The sequence below is a fragment of the Phodopus roborovskii genome, unplaced genomic scaffold, assembly GCF_943737965.1.
Source record: "Phodopus roborovskii unplaced genomic scaffold, PHOROB, whole genome shotgun sequence".
Lineage (NCBI taxonomy): Eukaryota > Metazoa > Chordata > Mammalia > Rodentia > Cricetidae > Phodopus > Phodopus roborovskii.
The window spans coordinates 10,267,961-10,288,508 of record NW_026126645.1 but is presented as its reverse complement, the minus strand read 5'-3'; the positions used below and the strand labels follow the sequence as shown (position 1 = coordinate 10,288,508).

General features: G+C 50.7%; 1 protein-coding gene across 1 annotated transcript; it reads right to left on the bottom strand.

The window, feature by feature from the left end:
• Positions 1 to 13,783: 13,783 nt before the first annotated feature.
• Kiaa2013 (KIAA2013 ortholog) lies at positions 13,784 to 20,259 on the bottom strand. Its single transcript, XM_051173705.1, has 3 exons — positions 19,065 to 20,259; positions 15,634 to 16,487; positions 13,784 to 14,500 (listed from the first exon to the last, which is right to left on the bottom strand). Exons 1-3 carry the CDS (start codon positions 20,095 to 20,097, stop codon positions 14,483 to 14,485), a joined length of 1,905 nt encoding a protein of 634 aa, XP_051029662.1. The 5' UTR covers positions 20,098 to 20,259; the 3' UTR covers positions 13,784 to 14,482.
• Between the last annotated feature and the right edge of the window lie 289 nt (positions 20,260 to 20,548).

The following is a 20,548-nucleotide window of genomic DNA, read 5'->3' as shown; positions in this document are numbered from 1 at the left end:
TGGCTCCCAGTCATTTTGAGTCAAATGGAACTGTTTTTTGTTTGTTTGTTTGTTTGTTTTTCGAGACAGGGTCTCTCTGTATTGCTTTGGAACCTGTCCTGGAACTCGCTTTGTAGACCAGGCTGGCCTCGAACTCACAGAGATCCTCCTGCCTCTGCCTTCCCAGTGCTGAGATTAAAGGCGTGCACCACCAACGATCTACCTTGCAATTTTCATCTGACCATCTTTGTCTCTGTCCCTCCACAAAGAACCCTGCAGCACAAAGCAGCCTGGAAGAGTGGCCTGAGGTCATTGCCCAGACACTCCCCTGCACAGTTCTAAGCTCCAGGGGGCAATTCCAGAAACACATGGCTTAGGCAGGAAGTGGTGGTGGTTGTGAGAGACAGTCATGTGCCAGACCAGCCACATCCAGGCAAGCGGGGGCTTCCAGGACATAGCTGGCGAGATGCTTCCTAGGCAGCAGTCCTGTTCCCTAGGTAGTCAGCATGGAGAACCCCCGCCTCCCCTCCCCTTTCCTCCCCTCCCCTCCCCTCCTCCCCTCTTCCCTCCCTTCTTTTGCAGTCCTGGGGATAGAAACAGGCACCCTGAACAGGCTAGGCAAGTGTTGAGAGCTACATATGTAGACCAGGAAAAGCTCCCTAAAAGGTGTCCAGCTAATGGAGTCATTGGTGGCCGGGACCCATGATTCAGCAGTTCCCAGAAGCACAGCCCATTAGGATCCAGGTTCTTTAAGGTAATGGATAGGGTAATGGATACATCACAAAGAAAGCTACATTGGGTCTTGCAGGTTCCTTCTCCAGCAAGCAGAGCCCAAATCCCACTTGGAGAAGTAAAGCACCCTCTGGGGGCCACTCCAGTAGGGCTCCTGCCTTGCCACCCAGGGGCATGACTACAGGGTCATGATAAAGAGGGCAGGGAGAAACGGCCGCGTGGAAAGGGGTGAGAGGAGAGGGCTAGGGAAGGTCGGTACCCTGTCTCTGCTAGACCCCTTACTCAGCTAGAGAAGAGAGTGACTTGGGGCTTTGGGAAGTAGTCTTCAAACTACAGGCCCACCCTAGTGGGGTTTGCTTCCCGGGACAGACTGTGCAGCTTATTGTCTGATAATGGCTGTTCTGCAAGAAGCCGGGGCCCAGCAGCTCCACAAGTGTTCCAGTCCCCTGAGCTGGCTCTCAGTGCCAGGAGGGTGGGAGCAAGCAAGCAAACAGAAGCCCAGAGGGAGGGAACAGAACAGGATGGCCTGGGATCCATGGCAGAGTAAAATCCTAACTCTGTGGGGTTGCAGCTCAAACAAACATGCGGGGATCCTGCGGTGGGTATTGCCAGCCAGTGACCAATACACCTGTCAGTCAGCTAGGGGTGTTGCAGGCATAACAGGACACTGGGGACCCAAAGTGAGTTGCTCAGAGCGCAGGAGGAGTGTCTCTTAGGGGAATGGTCCCTTTTACCAGATTCGGAAGTAGAACAAAGAAATTACGGAACACTTAGAACAGTTTTACGGAAAGATTCTGATTTTGAAATGTTACTAGAAAGGTTGCGGTCTGGGTGTGGTTTCATGGGAGAGCACTCACCTAGCACACACAAGGCCCTAATTCCATTTCCATCACTAGAAAGATGAAAACAACAACATCAAAATTTTCAATGTGTTTTCCAAACAAAACATTCTTGCAGCTATATTGAGAGATGGGCAATGACCTAAATGAAAGTTATGCTTTTCTTGTTTAAAAATTAAGGATCACCAGCCTATAATTCACACCGCCAGAGAAACTAGGATACAAGGAGGATTCTAAGAGATTCATATAAGGTCCCCCATAGAAGGGGAAAGGGACAAAATCTCCATAGCTTATTGGGAGTGGGGGTGGGGCAGTGAGTGGAGAGAGAGATAGGAGAAAGAGAAGGGGAGGAGAGGAAAGCATGTGGGACTAGGAAGATTGAGTCAGGGGAGGAATAAACAAGAGAAAAGACACACACACACACACACACACACACACACACACACAGAGAGCATAAAAGAGGGAGTCATTTTAGGTTTGAAGAGAAAACTGAACCTAGAGAAATGTCCAGAGACCTACAAGATTGACCTCAACTAACAATTTGAGCAACAGTGGAAAGGCTACCATAAATGCCCTTCCCTGATAATGAAGTCGATGACTAACTTATCCACCATCATGGAGCCCTCATCTATTGGCTGATGGAAACAGAAGCAGACACTCACAACTAAACACTGAGCAGAACTGGAATCCAGATGTGGAGAGGGAGGACAAGGCCAGGTTGCAGAAACACATAGAGACAGCTGACCTGAACAAGGAGGAGCTAACGGGCCCTCAGATTGATAGCTGGGAAGCCAGCCTGGGACTGACTCAGACCCCCAAAACGTGGGTCTCAGTTAGAAGGCCTGGGCAGTCTGAGGGACCTCTGACAGTGGAATAAGGATGTATCCCTGGTGCACAAAAGGACTTTGGGGGCACATTCCCCATGGAGGGATACTCCCTTAGCATAGAGGCAGGAGAGAGGACCTAGACCCTACTCCAAATGACTTGACAGATTTAGAATCCCCTCCTGGAGGGCATCACCCTCCCTGTGGAGTGGGGGGGGGAGGGGAAGGTGGTTGGGGGGATGAGAGGGTAAGAGAGAAGGAGGGAGGGAGGGAGAAGGAACTGGGATTGATATGTAAAATAAAAATAAAAAAAAATTAAAAAAAATACATTGTCAGGCTGGAGAGGTGGCTCAGCGCTAAGAGCACTGACTGCTCTTCCAGAGGACCAGGGTTCAATCCCTAGCACCCACATGGCAGCCACAACTGTCTGTAACTCACAAAGACATACATGCAAGCAAAAACAATGCACATAAAAAAACTAAATTTTTTTAAAAATAAATTTTAAATAAATATTATTTAAATAAAGTACATTGTCAGCTGGGTGGTGGTGGCATATACCTTTAATCCCAGCACTTAGGAGACAGAGGCAGGTGGATCTCTGAGTTCAAGGCCAGCCTGGTATACAAAGCAAGCTCCAGGACAGCCAAGGTTAGACAGAGAAACCCTGTCTCAAAAAATAAATAAATAAAAGTACATTGTCATCAGGTGTGGTGTTGCATACCTTTAATTGCAACAGAGGCAGAGGCAGGTGGATCTCAGTGTTTGAGGCCACCCTGGTCTACAGAGTGAGTTCCAGACAGCCAGGGCTACTCAGAGAAACCCTGTCTCAAAAACAAAACAAAGAAAAGTACATTATCTTGGGCTTGGGATATCGTCGGTAGAGTGCTTGCCTAGTGCACGAAGCCCGTGAAATCCCAACACTACATAAAGCAGCATGGTGATACCCAGCTGTGATTGGTGAAACAGGAGAATCAGAAGCACAAAGTTATTCTCAGCTACACAGTGAATTTGAGACCAGTCTGGTACGCAGGAGACCTCTCCCTCCCCCCAAAGAAAACATATTGTCTTACCTAACTGTCACCCTGACCTTGTGAGTCAGCCAGACTGGTCAGCTGTACCCATCTAACAAGCTAGGAAAACTGAGGCCCAGCTAAGTGAAGCACATTGAAAATGTCTTGCAGCATCAGCAGAATCCAGATCTAAGCTAAGGTGTCTCTTACTCCAGTCTACCAGGCCAAAGCCAGGGGTGTGGGAAGGGGAGCCTACAGCACCAAACCTGCTCTTCCCAGGAGTGCTGAGCCACCCCATCATCCTTGCTCCCTGCTCTCAGCATCCTCAGAAAAGCTCAGAGTGGAGATGAAGTTACTGAGGCGCTGAAGAGGCACGTGACAGACATCTCTGCAGCTCTGCGGATGCCCCCACCCTGCAGGGCCACTGTGGAATGCAGAAAGGAATGGCCAGCAGGTGTTAATGACGGGTAGATTCCAGTGTCCAGGCTGAGGCTGCCTCTCTTCTGAGGTCACACCCCATTCACAAGCCCCATCCATGAGCCCCTGCTTCCCCAAACCATAATCTCAACACTGGAGCTTGCCTGCCCTCCGGCTCCTGATGCACGCACGGGACCTCCCACAAAGGAAGGGTAGCTGGATCCCTCTCTTCCTCAGCAGTAAGCTGGCTTGCTGCAGACCCTGTCTGTGAGCCAAATGAATCCCTTAATGTAGGCCTCTAAAGAAGCTAGTGTAACCAAAGACAGCCTTTGCTCACTTAGCCATGGGCTGGGGTGGGATTTCACTTCTGCATGCCAGGAAGCTGTGGAACATCTGGTCAGTGTCATCCCACCGGGAACTGGCCATGTCACCCAGGTAAGGAAAAGGCATTAAGCGCCACCTGCTGGAGATACAGTAGCAGCATTCTACAGGGGACATCCCAGGATGTCTTGTGAGCGGGGACAGGGAGGGGGCCAGGGGCCTCTCTGGAGTCCTATACTTGACTCTATAAATAGGCGTGAGCATTCTTCTTGTAGAAACCTCAGGAACTAAAGCTGGAAAGCTTAAGGCATGCGCCTGGGCTTATAATGGTGGGTGGGTGGGTGGATAGATGATGGAGGCATGGATGGATGGAGGCAAGGAAGAGTGGATAAATGAATAAAGGGAGGCATGGATGGATGGAGACATAGACATGAATAAATGGAGGCATGGGTGGATGGACAGATAGATGGATGAGTATATGATGGATAGAGTAGTTTCCTCATCTGTGGTGTGGGCTGGTAACAGCACAGACCCAGGGGTCATATTGTTCATTCATCACAAGCCAAATAACAGCCAGTGTCAGTTTAATCTGGAGACTGGACCGTGTGTTTGTTGCAGCAACCCTTTAAGTTTGTTTTTATGTGATTGAGTGTTTTGTTCCTGCACATGCATGCGAATCACCTGCATGCCAAGAGCCTGCGGAGATCAGTGAGGATGTAGGATCTGCTGAAACTGGAGCTGTGGACAGTTGTGAGGCACCATACAGCACTGGCTGCCCTTGCAGAGGACCTGAGTTCAATTCCTGGCATCCACATGGTGGCTCCGTACTGTAACTCCAGTCCCAAGGGATCTGACACCCTCTCCTGGCCTTTGAGGACACCGGCTGCACAGACACATAGGAAGGCAAGACATCCCATACATATAAAATAATTTTAAAAAGTTAAGACTTTGGTGGAAGCATACACCAACTTGGATCACGTGGCTTGTTTTGAACGTGTTGGTAAACCTACGGCTTAGACTTACGGTGGGGCATGGCAGGCAGCTGCTGAAGTCATCTGCACCCATAAAACTTTTCACAAAAAAAGTATTGGGGCTGAGGATATAGCTCTGGTGGTAGAATGTTTGCCCAGCATGCAGGAGGCCCTATGTCTTGGTTTCATTTCTGTTGCTGTGATAATTGGGGGACAAAGGGCTGATCTTAGCTGGCAATTCCAGCTTGCAGTCCATTCTTACAGGGAAGTCACGGAAGGGACACCAGCGAGTGCCATCACACGCACAGTGGAGAGTGGAGAGAACTGGAAGAACTAAGTGCACAGCTCGCTTCCCCTACATGGATGCAGTCCAGGGACTCACACCAGGGAATGGTGCCGCCCACTTTCGATCTCTATCCTCCCTCATCCGTTAAGGCAGTCAAGGCTGCCCCCTTCAGCTGGGCGGTGGCGGCGCATGACTTTAATCCTAGCACTCGGGAGGCAGAGGCAGGAGGATCTCTGTGAGTTCGAGGCTAGCCTGGTGTACACAGTGAGTTCCAGGTGGGCTATACAGAGAACCATGTATCTGGGGAGGGGGAAACTGCCTACAGACATGCCCACAGGCCAGCCTGATCTAGACAATTCCTCACTGAGACCCTTTCCCAAGTGATTCTAGGTTGTGCCAAGTTAATGTAGTTAAAAACTGAACTAACAAACTAGAGGCCATCAAGTACAGGTCCCTGACTTAATATGACAAGAGGCTTTCTACTTCCTTTTTTTCTTTTCCCTTTTTTTGAGCCTGTCCTGGAACTAGCTCTTGTAAACCAGGCTGGCCTTGAACTCACAGAGCTCCACCTGCCTCTGCCTCCCGAATGCTGGGACTAAAGGCGTATGCCACCAATGTCCAGCTCTTTCTACTTCCTACAGAAGACTCAGGTTCAATTCCCTGCACCCACATTATGGCTTACAACCATCCATAACCCCAGTTCCAGGGTCTGACATCCTTTTCTGGACTCTGCAGGTACCAGGCATGCATGTGATGCACGGCATATCTGCAGGTAAAACATGCAAACACACATACACATAAAATAAAAATACATAATTAACAAAGAAAACTGAACTTTGCTTTTCCTTCAAGGAAAACCACACACACACACACACACACACACAGAGAGAGAGAGAGAGAGAGAGAGAGAGAGAGAGAGAGAGCTCCAATCTCTGTGGTTTAACTGTGTGGCCCCACCCATACCACAACAATAGATGTTTTCTGACTTCCTCTGGGATATGTGGGAGCCAAGATGCTCTGGAGGGCATTTTCTTCTATAAAGGAACCTGTAAAGTGAAAGTATATCCCAGAGATGGAGAGGGACATGCGCTCCCAATGACAGCATTTGAGACCCTGGACCTAGCACTTTTCAGGAGCAGGGGCTAAATTATTCTCTTCCCTTCTTGAGTCACACTGAACTAGGGTCCTCTTAATAGAACTGTGGTGTCTATAAATGGTACCACCCCTTCCTGCCCACAGCCCATGGTTGGGTTGTGTCTTACATTAATGTGGGCGTGCTTGCTTCTTATTCTCAATGTCAAAGGCAACTCTTCTACCTCTCCGCTATCAGTCCATTTCACGGTGGCAGCTTCTAGCCCTCCCTCTGGGACATCCCTGACCACCTATCCTGATTAGCTAACCAAACACTAGGTACCCTGGAAGAGATAGTCTGGGCTTGGACTGGTCACCTGCAGCAAACTGGGGTGTCCTTTGGACACTGGAGTGCCTGCTCTCAAGGAGCTAGAATGTTTCCCTAGTACCTTCAACAACTGATGAAGAGAAAACCCACGATACCCACTCCTGAGAGTGGAGATCCCTCGGGTCAGAACGGAGTCAACATTGGGCATCTATATCTGGAATCAATGAGTGAGACTTATCTGCACTTAGTGATCCCCATCCTACATAGAAACAGGAGCCAGGATAATCCAGAGCCCAGAGAGCCCCAGAGCCTTTGAGATGCTTTTCTCTGGGAGCTATACTGGCTGGTGTGTAGCCAGTGACCCCATCTCAACAGTTCCCCGTTCAGGCTTATGAGCCTGACATAGTTCATTTGTACACAGTGTCTGAGGTTAAGCGTGTGGCCCACTGGTAGGACATGTCTAGCATGTTCCAGATCAGGACAGTTCATTTCAGAGGATGCCCTGGGTGGGAGATGAGGTTCTGTCCGAGGTGCTGAAAACCATTGTTTATAACATGCTCAGCTTCCAGATCCCGGATACCCACACCTTATAGGGAGAGCTTCCTTCCTCTTGGCAGGATTTGTTCCAGCCGCTCAGTAGGTATGTCTCCAACCTCAGCCTTACATGTTCAAATTCAGCCTTCTGCTCCTAAAATTGTCTCTACTGTATTCTGGGTGCTTATTTGAGTACACACACATCAGAGGACGTTTTTGTTTTGTTTGTTTTGCTAGGCTGACCTCAAATCCACAGATCTTCCTGCTACGACCTCCCAAGCACTGGATTAAAAGCACATGCCACCATCCTTGGTCTACAGGATGGCTCATTTGGTCACTGTGTGTTTCCATGTCCTATGCCCAGACTCTAACACACACTGCATTGTTTTTAAAGAGGCTGATCTGTTCCCACCCTCGGCCACATTTCAGAGTTCCTGACTTTACCTTTGAAATGTTCCTGGAAAATTATTCTTCCCTCTCTCCCACCTCTTGCCTCTTGGCTACTGAAGCTGTGATGTATCCCTTCAATGGCCCATATCTGGCAGAAACTTAGGTGGGGATAGAGTTTACCAGAAGCCATGGAAAAGAGAACTGGGAAGATAAGTATAGTATCCTGGGGTAGTGGCATCTCTTTCCTCCCCAGTAACTTCAAGACTGCTGCCCTCAAGTGCCCAGCTGTGTCACACTTTCCTTCTGGCCCTCTACCTTCTCCTCCAAGCCCTCGGTCCTCCCAACTCTCATGTGAGTTCTCTGGTTTTCACATCTCTTTTTCTCCCTTCCCTCCACTCTCTTTCTTCTGTAAAAACAACTGTTCAGGTGGGTGTGATGGCTCATGCCTGAATCCCAGTACTTGATAGGTTGAGGCAGGAGGATCACTATGCCTTTGCAGACAGCCTGGATTTTAGTGTAAGACTTTGTCTCAAATAAGTAAATAAAAGCTGTCCAGCCAGCTGTGGTAGCTGATACTTGTAATCCCAGCACTCAGGAGGTGATGCAGGAGATTGCCATAGTTTGAGAACAGCATAGGATTTATGAGACTGTCTCAAAACTAAACCCCCAAACCCCAAAACACCCCAACAGTAACAAGGACCGGTGCTCATCACTGAGCCTGATGAACTGAGTTTGATCCCCCGGGACACATGGTAGGAGAGAACCAACTTCTGCAAGTTGACCTCTGGGGGACAACACACACACACACACACACACACAGAGAGAGAGAGAGAGAGAGAGAGAGAGAGAGAGAGAGAGAGAGAGAGAATTTTAAAGAATTCAATTTTAGAATTGTCTAAGAAAAAGTAGAAGTCACGCTCTCAGGAAATAATTCTTTGGAGCTGGAGAAATTGCTCATGGTTAAGGGCACTTTCAGAGGGCTGGGACTTAGTTTCCAGCACCCAGGTGGCTTTCACATTCAGAGGATCCAATACCCACCTACACACACACACACACACACACACACACACACACACACACACACACACACCATAAAAATAAGGTACTTTTTAAAACCCAAGAGAAAAACAAGCATACAACAACAAAAACAGGAGGAAGTGAGCTTCTAATAGATATCATTGTATCATTGGCTAGAGTTTAGTCCTGTGAGCACAGAGTTGCATGGAGAGCTGGAAAGGTAATGTTCATAGGGGAAGGGGGAAGCCATGAGCCCTGCTGTCAACAGGAAAGTCTGTGAGGGAAAAGTTGAATAATGGAGGAGTCAGCCGTGTCTGGATGTATAGTTACTTTTCTGTTGGGAAAAAGTCTGTCATGGCAGGAATCATAGTCGCTAGACCTGGTGACAGGCGCAGTTGCTGGGGGCTCACACCTCCAGTGACACACTTTCCCCTAAGCCACTGCCACCAACCAGAGACCCAGTATTCAAACCTCTGAGCCTACGAGGGACAGTCCCATCCAAACCACCACAGAAAGGGGGTAGAGAGAAATTAAACAGAAGAAAAACTATTCCCGCTTAGGACTGGGGATGTAGCTCCGCTGGCAGGGTTCTTGCCTAACACGCAAGAGGCCCTTTGGACTTCTTGAGCCCCTTTGGACTGAGCCCTGGGTTGGCGGTAACTGCCTGTTAACTCCAGTGCCAGGGACCAATGCCCTCATCTGGCCTCTGCAGGTGCCTGCATGCATGTGGTGCTCAGACATGCACTCTGCTCTGCACACACATACATAAAATAAGAACAGTAAAGTAATTGTTTACTTCAGAGTCACCTTTTGCTACATAGGGAGTTTATTCCCAACCTAGGATACATGGGATCCTGTCTCAAAAATAAAACTAATAATAAAATAAATAAACAAGGAGGAAATGTTAAACTTCAGTTTGAAGTTAATAAAGAAAACAATAGATGGTTTCGGATCTGAGTTCACAGAACTCCTGGGTTCTGTCCTTGGACTTCAGGTAAAGGAGTGTTGGTCTGCCCACCCCAAGTGGGCAGATATTAGAGCACACACATCCCTCCAGTCATTTATTCAGTGGCGCTTCCAGCCATTCTGTGAGGTGGGGAGATGCTATTAGGGCCATTTGACAGGTGGGGATGTACAGGGTGAAAGCTTAATTCACCTGTGTGAGGTTACATGCATGAGGTCACCTAATGACAGAGCTGAACTGGAACCCATGCCCCACTCTACACACAGCCCCCCGGGAGTGCTGCCCAGCGCCTTCAGAAGTTTCACTCTGAGAAACCACAGCCTGCTCTACCTCCTGCTTGCCAGTCCTGTTTCTAACCCTTCACCTCAGTCGTCAGGTTGATTCCTGTGGCTCCCAAGGGCGTCCAGGAGCCAGGGTGTATAGTGTTTCTTGGGAAGAGCAAGACAGCCATTAACATGATCCTGCTAGGAAGGGCCTTCCAGCCCAGCCCAGGCTTTTACCCACTCCTCTGGGACCTTTGGCAAGTCACTCTTTTTCCTTTGGTCTCAACGGTGGGATTGGGGGTGGGGCCTGTCCTTTGGTTTTGGAGGGAACTGTGAAGACTGGCTGAAACTTGACAGTGATCAAGGTGGAGGTGATTAGCATCTCCCTGGATTGGGACCAGAGCCAACCCTCCTCCTCTGAGGTCTATGGTGGAGTAGGCAAACCCCAGCTTCTCCAGAGTCAACTCCAGAGTGGCTGGCTATTTCTCTTCCTTGTACCTAAACCATCCCTGGGTCTGCTGGTGTAGTCACACTATTTCTACCCTGGATGGGCACGTTGAGGTGCCAACTTGAGGTCTTACCCTCCTCTGGTGAGCCACCCTGGCCCTCTGAGGAGGTTAGAGGCCTCCATATCGGGAAGTGTAAGCTGCTCTGACTTCCACACGTGTGCTGTAGAATACATTCTACACACATACGCACAAATAAATGTATAAAAGGGATAAAGTAATTTCTTTAAGAGGGAGGGAGAGAGGGAAGGAGGGAGGGAGAATAGGAAAGAGGAAGGGAAGGAGAGAGAGAGAGAGAGAGAGAGTAACTGCACTCCAGAAACAGAAGAGGACATTTGGCACCTCTCCTTCGTAGCATTTCTCAGGGGTGAAATGTCACCCCCCAAGTAGCGTTCCCCTCACAGGGCTTCAGAGTTATATCTGAAGATGAGAGTTCTAAAAACAAGTGCTGTGGCGTTACTTACGCCTGTGCCGCAGTAATGACAAGGACCAAAGGTGGCCTGCGGGGTGAGGGAGGGGTAAAAGAGGCCATGCAGTGGGCAAAACACTTCCGTTCCAGCTGTTGGGAGGAACTGGGTTGTGTGTGAGGAGGCAGCAAGGCTGCAGCAGAGACAGAGGTCACATCATGGGGATGGCGAAGTCCAGACTGCCTTAGACGCCTGGATAAGGGTTGTGCATTTTATAATTAATGCCGAGGACACTCAGGCATAGTGGCTCAAGTCTACAGTCAGCACTTGGAAGGCTGAGGCAGGAGGATGGTCAAGAGTAGGAAGCTAGCCAGAGCAACATAGAAAGACCATCTCAGAAAACAAAACTCCGGGCTTGGGGAGAAGGCTCAGTTGTTGAAAGCATACGCTGCTTTTGCAGAGGACCCAGGGTTGATTCCCAGCACCCACAAACGTTGAGTAACAATTTCAGTAACTCCAGCTCCAGGGACTTGGATGCTTCGAGTCTCTTGAGGGCATCTGTACTTACAGGCACATATCCATACACAGGTACATAGACATGATTAAAAATAATGGGGCCAGACGGTGGTGGCATAGGCCTTTAATCCCAACTCTCAGGAGGTAGAGGCAGGTGGATCTCTGAGTTTGAGGCCAGCCTGGTCTACAGAGTGAGTTCTAGGATAGCTAGGGCTATACAGAGAAACCCTGTCTGGAAAAACAAACAAAAAATTTAAAGTCACAAGCCATGCTAGACATAGTGGCACATGTCTATTGTCTCAGCACTCGGGAGGTAGAAGCAGGAGGGTTCTGAATCCAAAGCTATCTGTAGCTACATATCAAATCCAAGGCCAGACTGGGCCACATGAAGCCTGTCACAAAAAACCAACCACACAAAAAGACCCAGGAGAAGGCTCAGTGGGTAAAGCACTTGCCATGCAAGGTGAGGACTTGAGTTCAGATCCGTAGCACCCATGTAACAACCTGAGTGTTTCCTATAAAGCCACAGGTAACTCTAGCTCTGAGGGTGGCAGAGATCGGGGCTTGCTAGTTTGTACTCTTCCTGAGATGCAAGTCTCAGGTTTAGGAAGAGACACTGCCTGAGAGGTATCCAGTGCCCTCTTCTGGCCTGTTGGCACCTGCACATAATAAGTATATTGTGCCCTTGCCTGTCTATCAGCCGGCCAGTCTGCTGTGTGTCTGTCTGTCTGTCCGTCTGTCTCTCTCTCACACACACATACATGCACGCACACTAAAAAAAAAAAAAAAAAAACCCAAGCCCACAGAGACACTTGAGTGGGGTGGCTCCCTTAGAGCCCTTTGGAGGTGCACTGCAGATACACCAGCCATCCCAAAGAAGCCACTGGAGTACTGAGGGGAGGAAGGGCAGAGAGAAAGCCCCAACCAGCTTGCTTCCAGCCTGACACTAGAACGTTGCATGGACTTGTATTTTTGCTTGGGGCCTAATTCCTCATCTCTGAAATTGAGGAGCTTTTATTTTTTATTTTATTTGAGGGGCTTTTGTTTTGTTTTGTTTTGTTTCTAGGTAACCCTGACTGTCCTGGAACTCACTATGTACACCATGCTGCAACTAAATTTAAAGACCACCTTACTAACCTTACTATGCTGCCCACTGGTCTTGAGCTACATCCATACCCGTATCTGATACTGAGGGCCATGATTACAGTGCACTACCATAACTGTTTGCATTTATTTGAGATCTCAACCCCCCCGCCCCCAGCCACCTCTTCCCACTCGAGGTCACATTGAGATAAAATACCTAATACAGATAGCAAAGGGCTTTGGGTCTGGGGACGTTGGGACAGTGCCTGGGCTCTGTAGTCATGGCTGGCCTGGTACTTCCTGACACTTGTTATGTAGCAGAGGCTGGCTTCAATCTTGCTTCAATCCTTCCGCCTCTGCATCCCCAAAATGCTGCAATTACAGGCATATGCCGCCATACCCGGCATAAGAGTTTGTAAATGAAAGCTGTAATTCACAGGTCATGGTTTAATTTGAAGCCAATTTAAGATTTTTTTGTGTGTGTCTTATAGTCTGTGTGACGGTTCACAGGGACCATGCACAGTACATATGTAGGGATTAGAGGAGAACCTTTGAGACATGGTTCTTTCCATCCACTGCAAGACTGAATTTAAGTCATGAGGTTTGCAGGAGTTTGCAGGGCTGGCCTCAAACTCATGTATGACCTTGAACTCCTGGGTTTCCTGCCACTACTTTGTAAAGGCTGGGAGTCCAGGTCTACTAGCAGCTTCCAGCTTAACAGAACTGCAGGGTTTGTCTCAATGTAAACAACACCCTTACTTTGCAGTCCCTATTCTCTGGAAGAGCAAGCTGGCCTCTATCCATGTCTCTGCACCTCCCAGTGCTGTGGGCTGAAGCAATGGAAATCAGGACTGCCCACAACACAGCCCTATCTCTTGTTCACTCTTGAGCAGCTGTTGTGGTCCAGGCACACATATCCTGGGCAAGCAGGCCAGGCTCTCTGTTGAGTCACACAGTCAGAGAACCCAGGGAAACCACTAAACTCAAGGGTGACGTCCCCAGCAGAGGGGACTGCTATCCCCCATTCAGTCCCTTTCTCGTCCCTGGAGTAGACAGCTCTCTCTCCACACAATGAGCCGAAGGCCCATCACTGTCTGCCACCTTGTTCCCTCCAGCTAGAAAAACCCAAGGCTGGAGGGTCCAGATCCTGAGGATGGGTGAGGGAGGAGGAGCCCGCAGCACAGCAGGGAAGATGCTCTGGCAACTGCAGCAGAGAAAACAGCTTGTTGAGGGGGAAGGACCACTGAAGACCACCCCAAAAAGCTAGTGATGGGGGAAGGTGTGATGAATGTGTCCAAGGGTTCAACACACACAAACCAGTCATGGAAGTTTAAAAGATATTTATTTTAAAAAGAACAAAAAAGCTTTGGTATTTCAAAAGCCAACAACCATCCATCACTACAAAGTTAAACACCTTTCCCAGGGACCCGAAGTACAAAAGGACAGATCCCCCTGGCTCAAGGTAAGAAAGAGGCAATGTGCACACCGGCGGAGGGCCGGGAAGCGCACCTTCCCAGGCGGGGAGGCCACCTGGGGCTCAGGCCCAGCCTCAGACTGTGTGGGGCCTCCGGGTGCCAATGAGGTGACAGGGACCGGTTGCTGCCACCAGCAGTCCTGATCTAAGGTGGATGAAAAGCCACCCAGCAAAACTTCAACAAAAATAAATTAGAAATCCATTCAAGAAAGAACACATTAAATTAGGAAAAGAACACAATTTTCCCTCAACAAGTCTTTAAAGAGGATCTGCTTCCTGGGATGAAAGACACGGGGGAAGTGGAAGGATCGCGCTCAACTTCAAGTATTCTCCCTACGGGTTTGTTTTATTGACTGGAAAGCTTACACAAGTCCTCGGCCCTCTTTCCCTCCAGTGCAAACTCATGTACCCACAAGCGCTTCTGAGTCACTGTCCCCCACAAGGCACAAAGGGTTGGTGCTTCCAAAGGCTCCCTGTTCATGCAGCAGCAGGATGCTCAGTGCTGGGTGTCTTGTGCAAACGGTGGCCGAGAGTGGGACTCCAGGTTCACTCAGACACTGGGATCTTCCTGCTCAATGGAACAAAAGGTCACTATTTAGTATCAACCCACCACATCCCAGCTACAGAAACATCCGGGGAAACCCAGGTGTGGTAATACACACCCATGATCCCAGCATTGGGGAAGTAGAGGCAGGAGGAGAGTTCAAGCCAGATCAAGTTCAAGGCCAGCCTAGGCTACAGAAGGCCATTTCAAAATAGACAAATATGCACATTAGCAGGGGAGTAGATCACAGGGACAATGTCTTGGATACAACCAAATAGACAGCTCCCTGCCCAGGACCAGGCTAGAATTACTATGTAGCGGCCCACGAACCTCCTTGGGTTGATGTGGCATGTTGGCTAGGGCTCTCTCTGGCATGGCATTGAGGGGCACGGACAGTTCCTCACAGAGACAGTTTGTCTTCCCAATTGTATGTTGAACACATGAGGACATACATGCCAAGCAAGAGCTAGGGCAGGCCAGTGGTTAGTAGGGGAAAGAGCCTGCTGGCTCCAGAGGCTGCAGAACCCACCTTTTCTATCATAGCTGGCCAAAAGCTGGCTACTGGGAAGGCCTTCTCCACACTGCTTTTCGACCCAAGTCTCCACTGGTTCCCCCATCGTGAGGGACTCAGACCTGCCTCCATCTGTTGCCTGCTCCTGAGAGCCAAGCTCTGCTTGCCCTGCAAGCCTGGCCTTAAACCAGAAACCAGGTACAAGTTTCTTGCAGGGATTGGCCCATCTCCTGTGTGGGATCAGGGCTTCCTAAATCCTGGGGCACAATCTATCTGGTCTACTATGGCTTGGGAAGAGTAGAGGGGCAGAGAGGGCCTGGCTCTCCTGTTGCTGTGGGCTGACAAGATAACTAGATCACCCAGACCTGCACTGAAGGCCTGACTTCTGAGGGCAATGATTTTGGGGTCCTGTTTGTTTTGTTTTGCTATGTAGCTCAGGTTGGTCTCAAACTCACAACCTTTCTGCTTTAACATTTTCAATGCTGGGATAACAGGAGTACACTACCCTAACTAGCCTAATGTCAAACAGACTGCTCTCTTGATACTGAGAGCTGTGGGCACTAGGCTGTCCCCTGGCCAGGCTACCCTTTATGGACATGACTAAGAATGGCAGAAGCATGGGACTTCAGGAGTGGAGGTGGCCTACCTTGCTCCTGAAGAGGGGCTTGGCTCCAGGCCCACAGTACTCATTGTAGATGAGCTTAAAGAGGAAGAGGTGGAAGAGGGTGATGAGGGAGGCCACACTGAACCAGAAGAGGAAGGGCAGTCCGGGATCCTGCTGGGCCATGTGCTCATCATGGGCCAGGATGGCCTTAAGGTGCAGCGTGTGCCTCAGGTCCTGCAGGTGTGTGAGGTCGGTGGAGATGTACAGCAGTGGTGTGATGGGCTGTGTCACCATGACAGAGAAGGTGTGGCCCCCAGGCTCGGAAGTCAGTTCCACGGGGTCATGGAGGCAGCCTGCCTCACAGGCGTAGATCTTGACAGGCTGGCCCCGGGACTCCACAGACACGTGCAGGTAGGGCTTGCCCTCAGTATCCACCAGCACAGCCAGGTTGATGTGGTCGTTCTTGTAGCGTATTCCGTGCAATGCATAGCTGTTGTGGAGCACCTCGGGGTCGGCCTGGAACTGCAGGTGGTTTTCTGTGAACTGGAGCCCGCCGAAGCTGAGCACCATGCCTTGCAGGATCCCCGGAGCGCCGACCTTCACCAGCCCCTTGCAGCCTCGCTTCTGGAGGGTCAGCTTCCACAGGTCGGTCAGTTGCAGGATCTGCTGCACTGAGGAGAGCTGGTCTGGCCACAGGTTCTCAGCATGCATGGTGGCATGGCCACTGAAACAGTGGTCTTCATAGTTGAGTGTTGCTTCCATTTGCTCCCGCTCCCTGTGGCTCAGAGAAGGGCTAAGCAGAGGGGCCGGCGAGCAGGAGAGCATGTAGTACAGCGTCAAGTTCACCGTCAGGCCGGATGGTGTGTGGGCATCTGTGATCTTCTTTATCTCCACACCTGTAACACCACAAAGGCCGCACATTAGAGAAGAAGGCCTGGCTGGAGGCAGAAGAAATGGAAGGTCAGAGCTACAGAAGGTGGGACTCTGGGTCCAGTAATAAAGGGCAGCAGTTTGGTGCCCTGGGTATGTAGAATCACCCTGACTTCTGAGATGGCAAACCTTCATTCAATTTGATGGGATTAAGAATCAGCACAGAAACAAACCTCTGAGCACATCTACGGAGGAGTTTCTACATCGGATTGAGGTGGGAAGATCCACCTTAAATGTCAGTGGTGCCACACCTGGGCTCCCCAGGAGTGCAGAAGACAGAGCTGAGTGGCAGCATCATCTCTCCCTACTCCTGACTTGCAGATGTTGGGTGACTGGCCACCTCCTGCTCTTGCTACCACGTCTTTCCCACCATGATGGGCTGCGCCTCTCTGAACTACAAGCCAATATATAAACTTGCTTCAGTAAGTCCTTTTGTCACAGTGATGAAGAGTTAATAGGACATCTAACATGACCAGCTAGGGTTGGTGGGACAGCCTGCCAGAGCCAACAACAACACACACTGAGTCAGGTCTTGTTAATCCTATGGTTAACCCCCAACCAGATGTCATTTGTGCCCTAGCCAATACTGGCTGGTTCTTCTCTCTATCACTCTCTCCAATAGCAATGGCTTAAGAAGTTGTTTTATGTATGTATATATGCATGTGTGTGCATAATATATGTGCAGAACCCTTGGAGGCCAGATGACCTCCATCCCTTGAAGCTGGAACCATAGTCCATTGTGAGCCACCATGAGGATGCCAGGGATTAAACCCAGGTCCTCTGGAAGAGCAGAAAGTGCTCTAATCCACTGAGCTATTTCTCCAGTCCCTACTTAGCTATTTTAATATTTGATTTTATTCAATTTTTCCCCTTATTTTGGAGGCACAGACTGATCTTTAACTCAAGAGATCCTCCTGCCTCACACTCCCTGAGTGCTGATAGACTGAAAGTACCTTAATCTGGTTTAGTACTGTGGCTTTAAATGGCATGGCCTCCAATTTAAATGATTCTAGAACTCAAAGGGGTACTCATACCATTCAGCATCTCCACCTGGATGTCTGACAGGCACAACTGACCTAGTATGAACTTTCACTGGAAACCACAGCTTCCTCTAGTGTTCTCCAAATCAGGGAGCTGTCCTCCAGGTCTCCCTTCCCACAACCACACCATGGCCCAACAGTTCTACCTCCCAAAATATCCAGGCCCACTACATCCATCTCCATGTCCCAACACAGTTGCCCCCTCCTTCCCCTGGGCTCCCCAGGAACCATTTCCCTGTGTCTATGCACCCTCAGTACCATCTCAGAGTTAAAACTCCTTGACCTTCCTCAGGGCTTCAAGCTCACACGGCCCTGTTCCTGCTCATCACCAGGTTTAACCTGCTCCTGTTTAGGGCAGTCTCCAGGCTGAATGCCCACATCCCCGTCACATGACTCAAGTCTAACTAACTACACGGCGCTACATCCTGGCCCTCCCACCTCACACTCTCACCAGCTCCACTACTCTATCTTCTCCACAGCACTTTGCATTCTAAGAGTTGTCTCACTTGAAAGACAGGAACGTCAATGTTCCTATCTTCCTCCCAACAAGACTAAGGCTCGCGTGTCCAACAGCCTATGGCAAAAGCACTTGATGAACAGATACCTGCTAAATGAACTAAACTCTCTCTGTACAGGCACACATGGCTGATGACAACTAACCCTGGAAACCAAAACTCAGTACTATGGATTTGCAGGTGCATGTAGCCTTGACTGTCCTGAAACTCACTTTATAGATCAGGCTGGCCTTGCTTCCAGAGTGCTGAGGGTTGCATTCTCTTTAACAGTTGACAAGAAAAGTTTACATTTGCAAAGAACAAATAAAAGATATTAACAACAACAAAAAGCTGGGCAGTGGTGGTTCACGCCTTTAGTCCCAACACTTGGGAGGCAGAGGCAGGCAGATCTCTGAGTTTGAGACCAGCCTGGTCTACAAGAGCTAGTTCCAGGATAGCTTCCAAAACCACAGAGAAACCCTGTCTGGAAAACAACAAAACAAAACAAAAAACAAAAAAAAAAAAAAAAGAAAAGAAAGAAAAAGTATTAATTTAGCATGCACATTCCAACCCACTGGAAGAAGCCTCCAGCATTCTGGTAAAATAGCTGCAGCCACAATGGCAAGATGAATTTCAAACGTCAGAAGCTGAGGCCAGACCCGGGCAGGTTGTGGTGGCCAAAGCAGAGTGTTTGAAGGTGGAGGGGGAGTGTCTCCCTGATGGTTTATTCTTTACACATTGACCCCTCCCCCTTCCCATACAAAACAACACCCTCCACCTGCTCAGGTCTGGCCTCAAGTCCAAGAACCAACAATAAAAGTGGACCTTGACACTCAGGTCTTCACTAAAACCCCATAAAACGTCCTGTTAAGGCTCAGAAAGCTAAGACCACAGAGCCAAGGTCAAACAGCTTCGACCCGGCAGGGCATAGAGACCATCTATCTCTAAAGTGGGTCGCCTGCTCACTGGGGCAGAGTGGAGACTGCACCAAGACCCCACCAAAGCTTACCCGGGCTGAACAGCTGTGCCCAGAGGTGCTGGTGATCCTGAAGCAGCTCCGAGGCAGGCATCTCCAACAGCTCCAGCATTTCCTTCCTTGCCGAGTCCTGCAGCGCCTTGAGCTCCTTGGTTCCTTTGCTTTTGAGCACCTGAGGGTGGATGGGACCAGACACATGCACCACCCACAGCACCGTCTCATCCAGCTGTGTTTTGGGAGCCACTTGGAGCCGGTTCACTAACTTCTTAGAGGCCACCACTACCAGGTGCACTAGCCCGGATGGAAGGGGTGTGGACCGGCCCGAGTAGAGAAGAAACTGATGGTCTCCGACCTTCTCCAGAGTGCTAGTGAAGGACTTGGGGACTGGGCCCGCAGTGGGCCCAACAGTCTGCAAAGCGGCCACACGCTCCGTGGGATTGTTGAGCTGGATGCGCTGCAGATAGACATGGGGCCGGCCTCGGTGCGCTAGGAAGTCCTCCTGCAGCAGCACGCAGTCACGGCCGGAGCCCGCGGAGAGCCCGGAGGCCGAAGCGGGACCGGCGACACCAGCGGCAGGGCCTGAGCCCGGGGTCCCCAGCTGCAGGCAGCGCACTCGGCGCAGCAGGCCCTCCCGCAGCAGCAGCACCGCCTCTCCAGCCTCAGCCAGCACATTCAGCGGGCGCAGCTGCACGAAGGGCACGAAGTCGGGCGTCACGGCAGGCTCCCGCTCCCCGGGCGTCACCCACAGCCGGTTGTAGGAGGCGTCCAGAGCCAGAAAGCCGTTGGCCACCAGGGCTGGCACCCCGGGGCCCAGAGGCACCGCCTCGCCGCGATCACGCAGGCCGCGCCACGCGCGGGTGGCCGCCTCCAGGCAGGCGGACGGCTCGGCGGCGCCCGGCTCGCTGCGGGCCCAGGACGGCAAGTGCAGGCCGCCCGCCGCCCGCCGCGCTCCGGAGCTCGCGAACCACAGGAGCAGCAGCAGGAGGCCGAGCAGGCAGAGGAGGCGGCGGGCCCAGCTGCTCGACAGCAGCCCTGGCAGCCCCTTCAGGCGCTGCTGCAGCCACATCGGGCCCGCCGCCCAGCCCACCTGCCCGGCCGCCGCCGCTCACTCCCTGGCCCGCGTCGCCGCGCCCACCTCGACGCCCGCCGCAGCCGTCCCGGTAGCTACCGCCACCGCTTCCTCCTTCTTCTCCGTTGCTTCCCGGCCGTCAAACGCCGCCAGCCGTAAAGCGTCGCCGAGCCTTTTGCGACAGACGGGAAAGCCGCCGGGCGGGGACCGGATTTGGAGGGAGAGGTGGAGTCTCTCTGGGGGCGTGGCCGGGCGCGGGCGGGGCGGGAGAAAGGGGAGGCTCCGGGAGAGCAGAGGCTTTGGGAGGCGTCCAAAACTGTTTATAAAAAGAAAGGGGGGGAAAAAAAAGGAAAAGAAAATCACAGAGCAAGCCAAACCCAACATGTGTTGCGCCTCGTTTGCTGCTGATGGTTTCAACAGCCCTTAAGTTAAAAAATAAAAACGTACT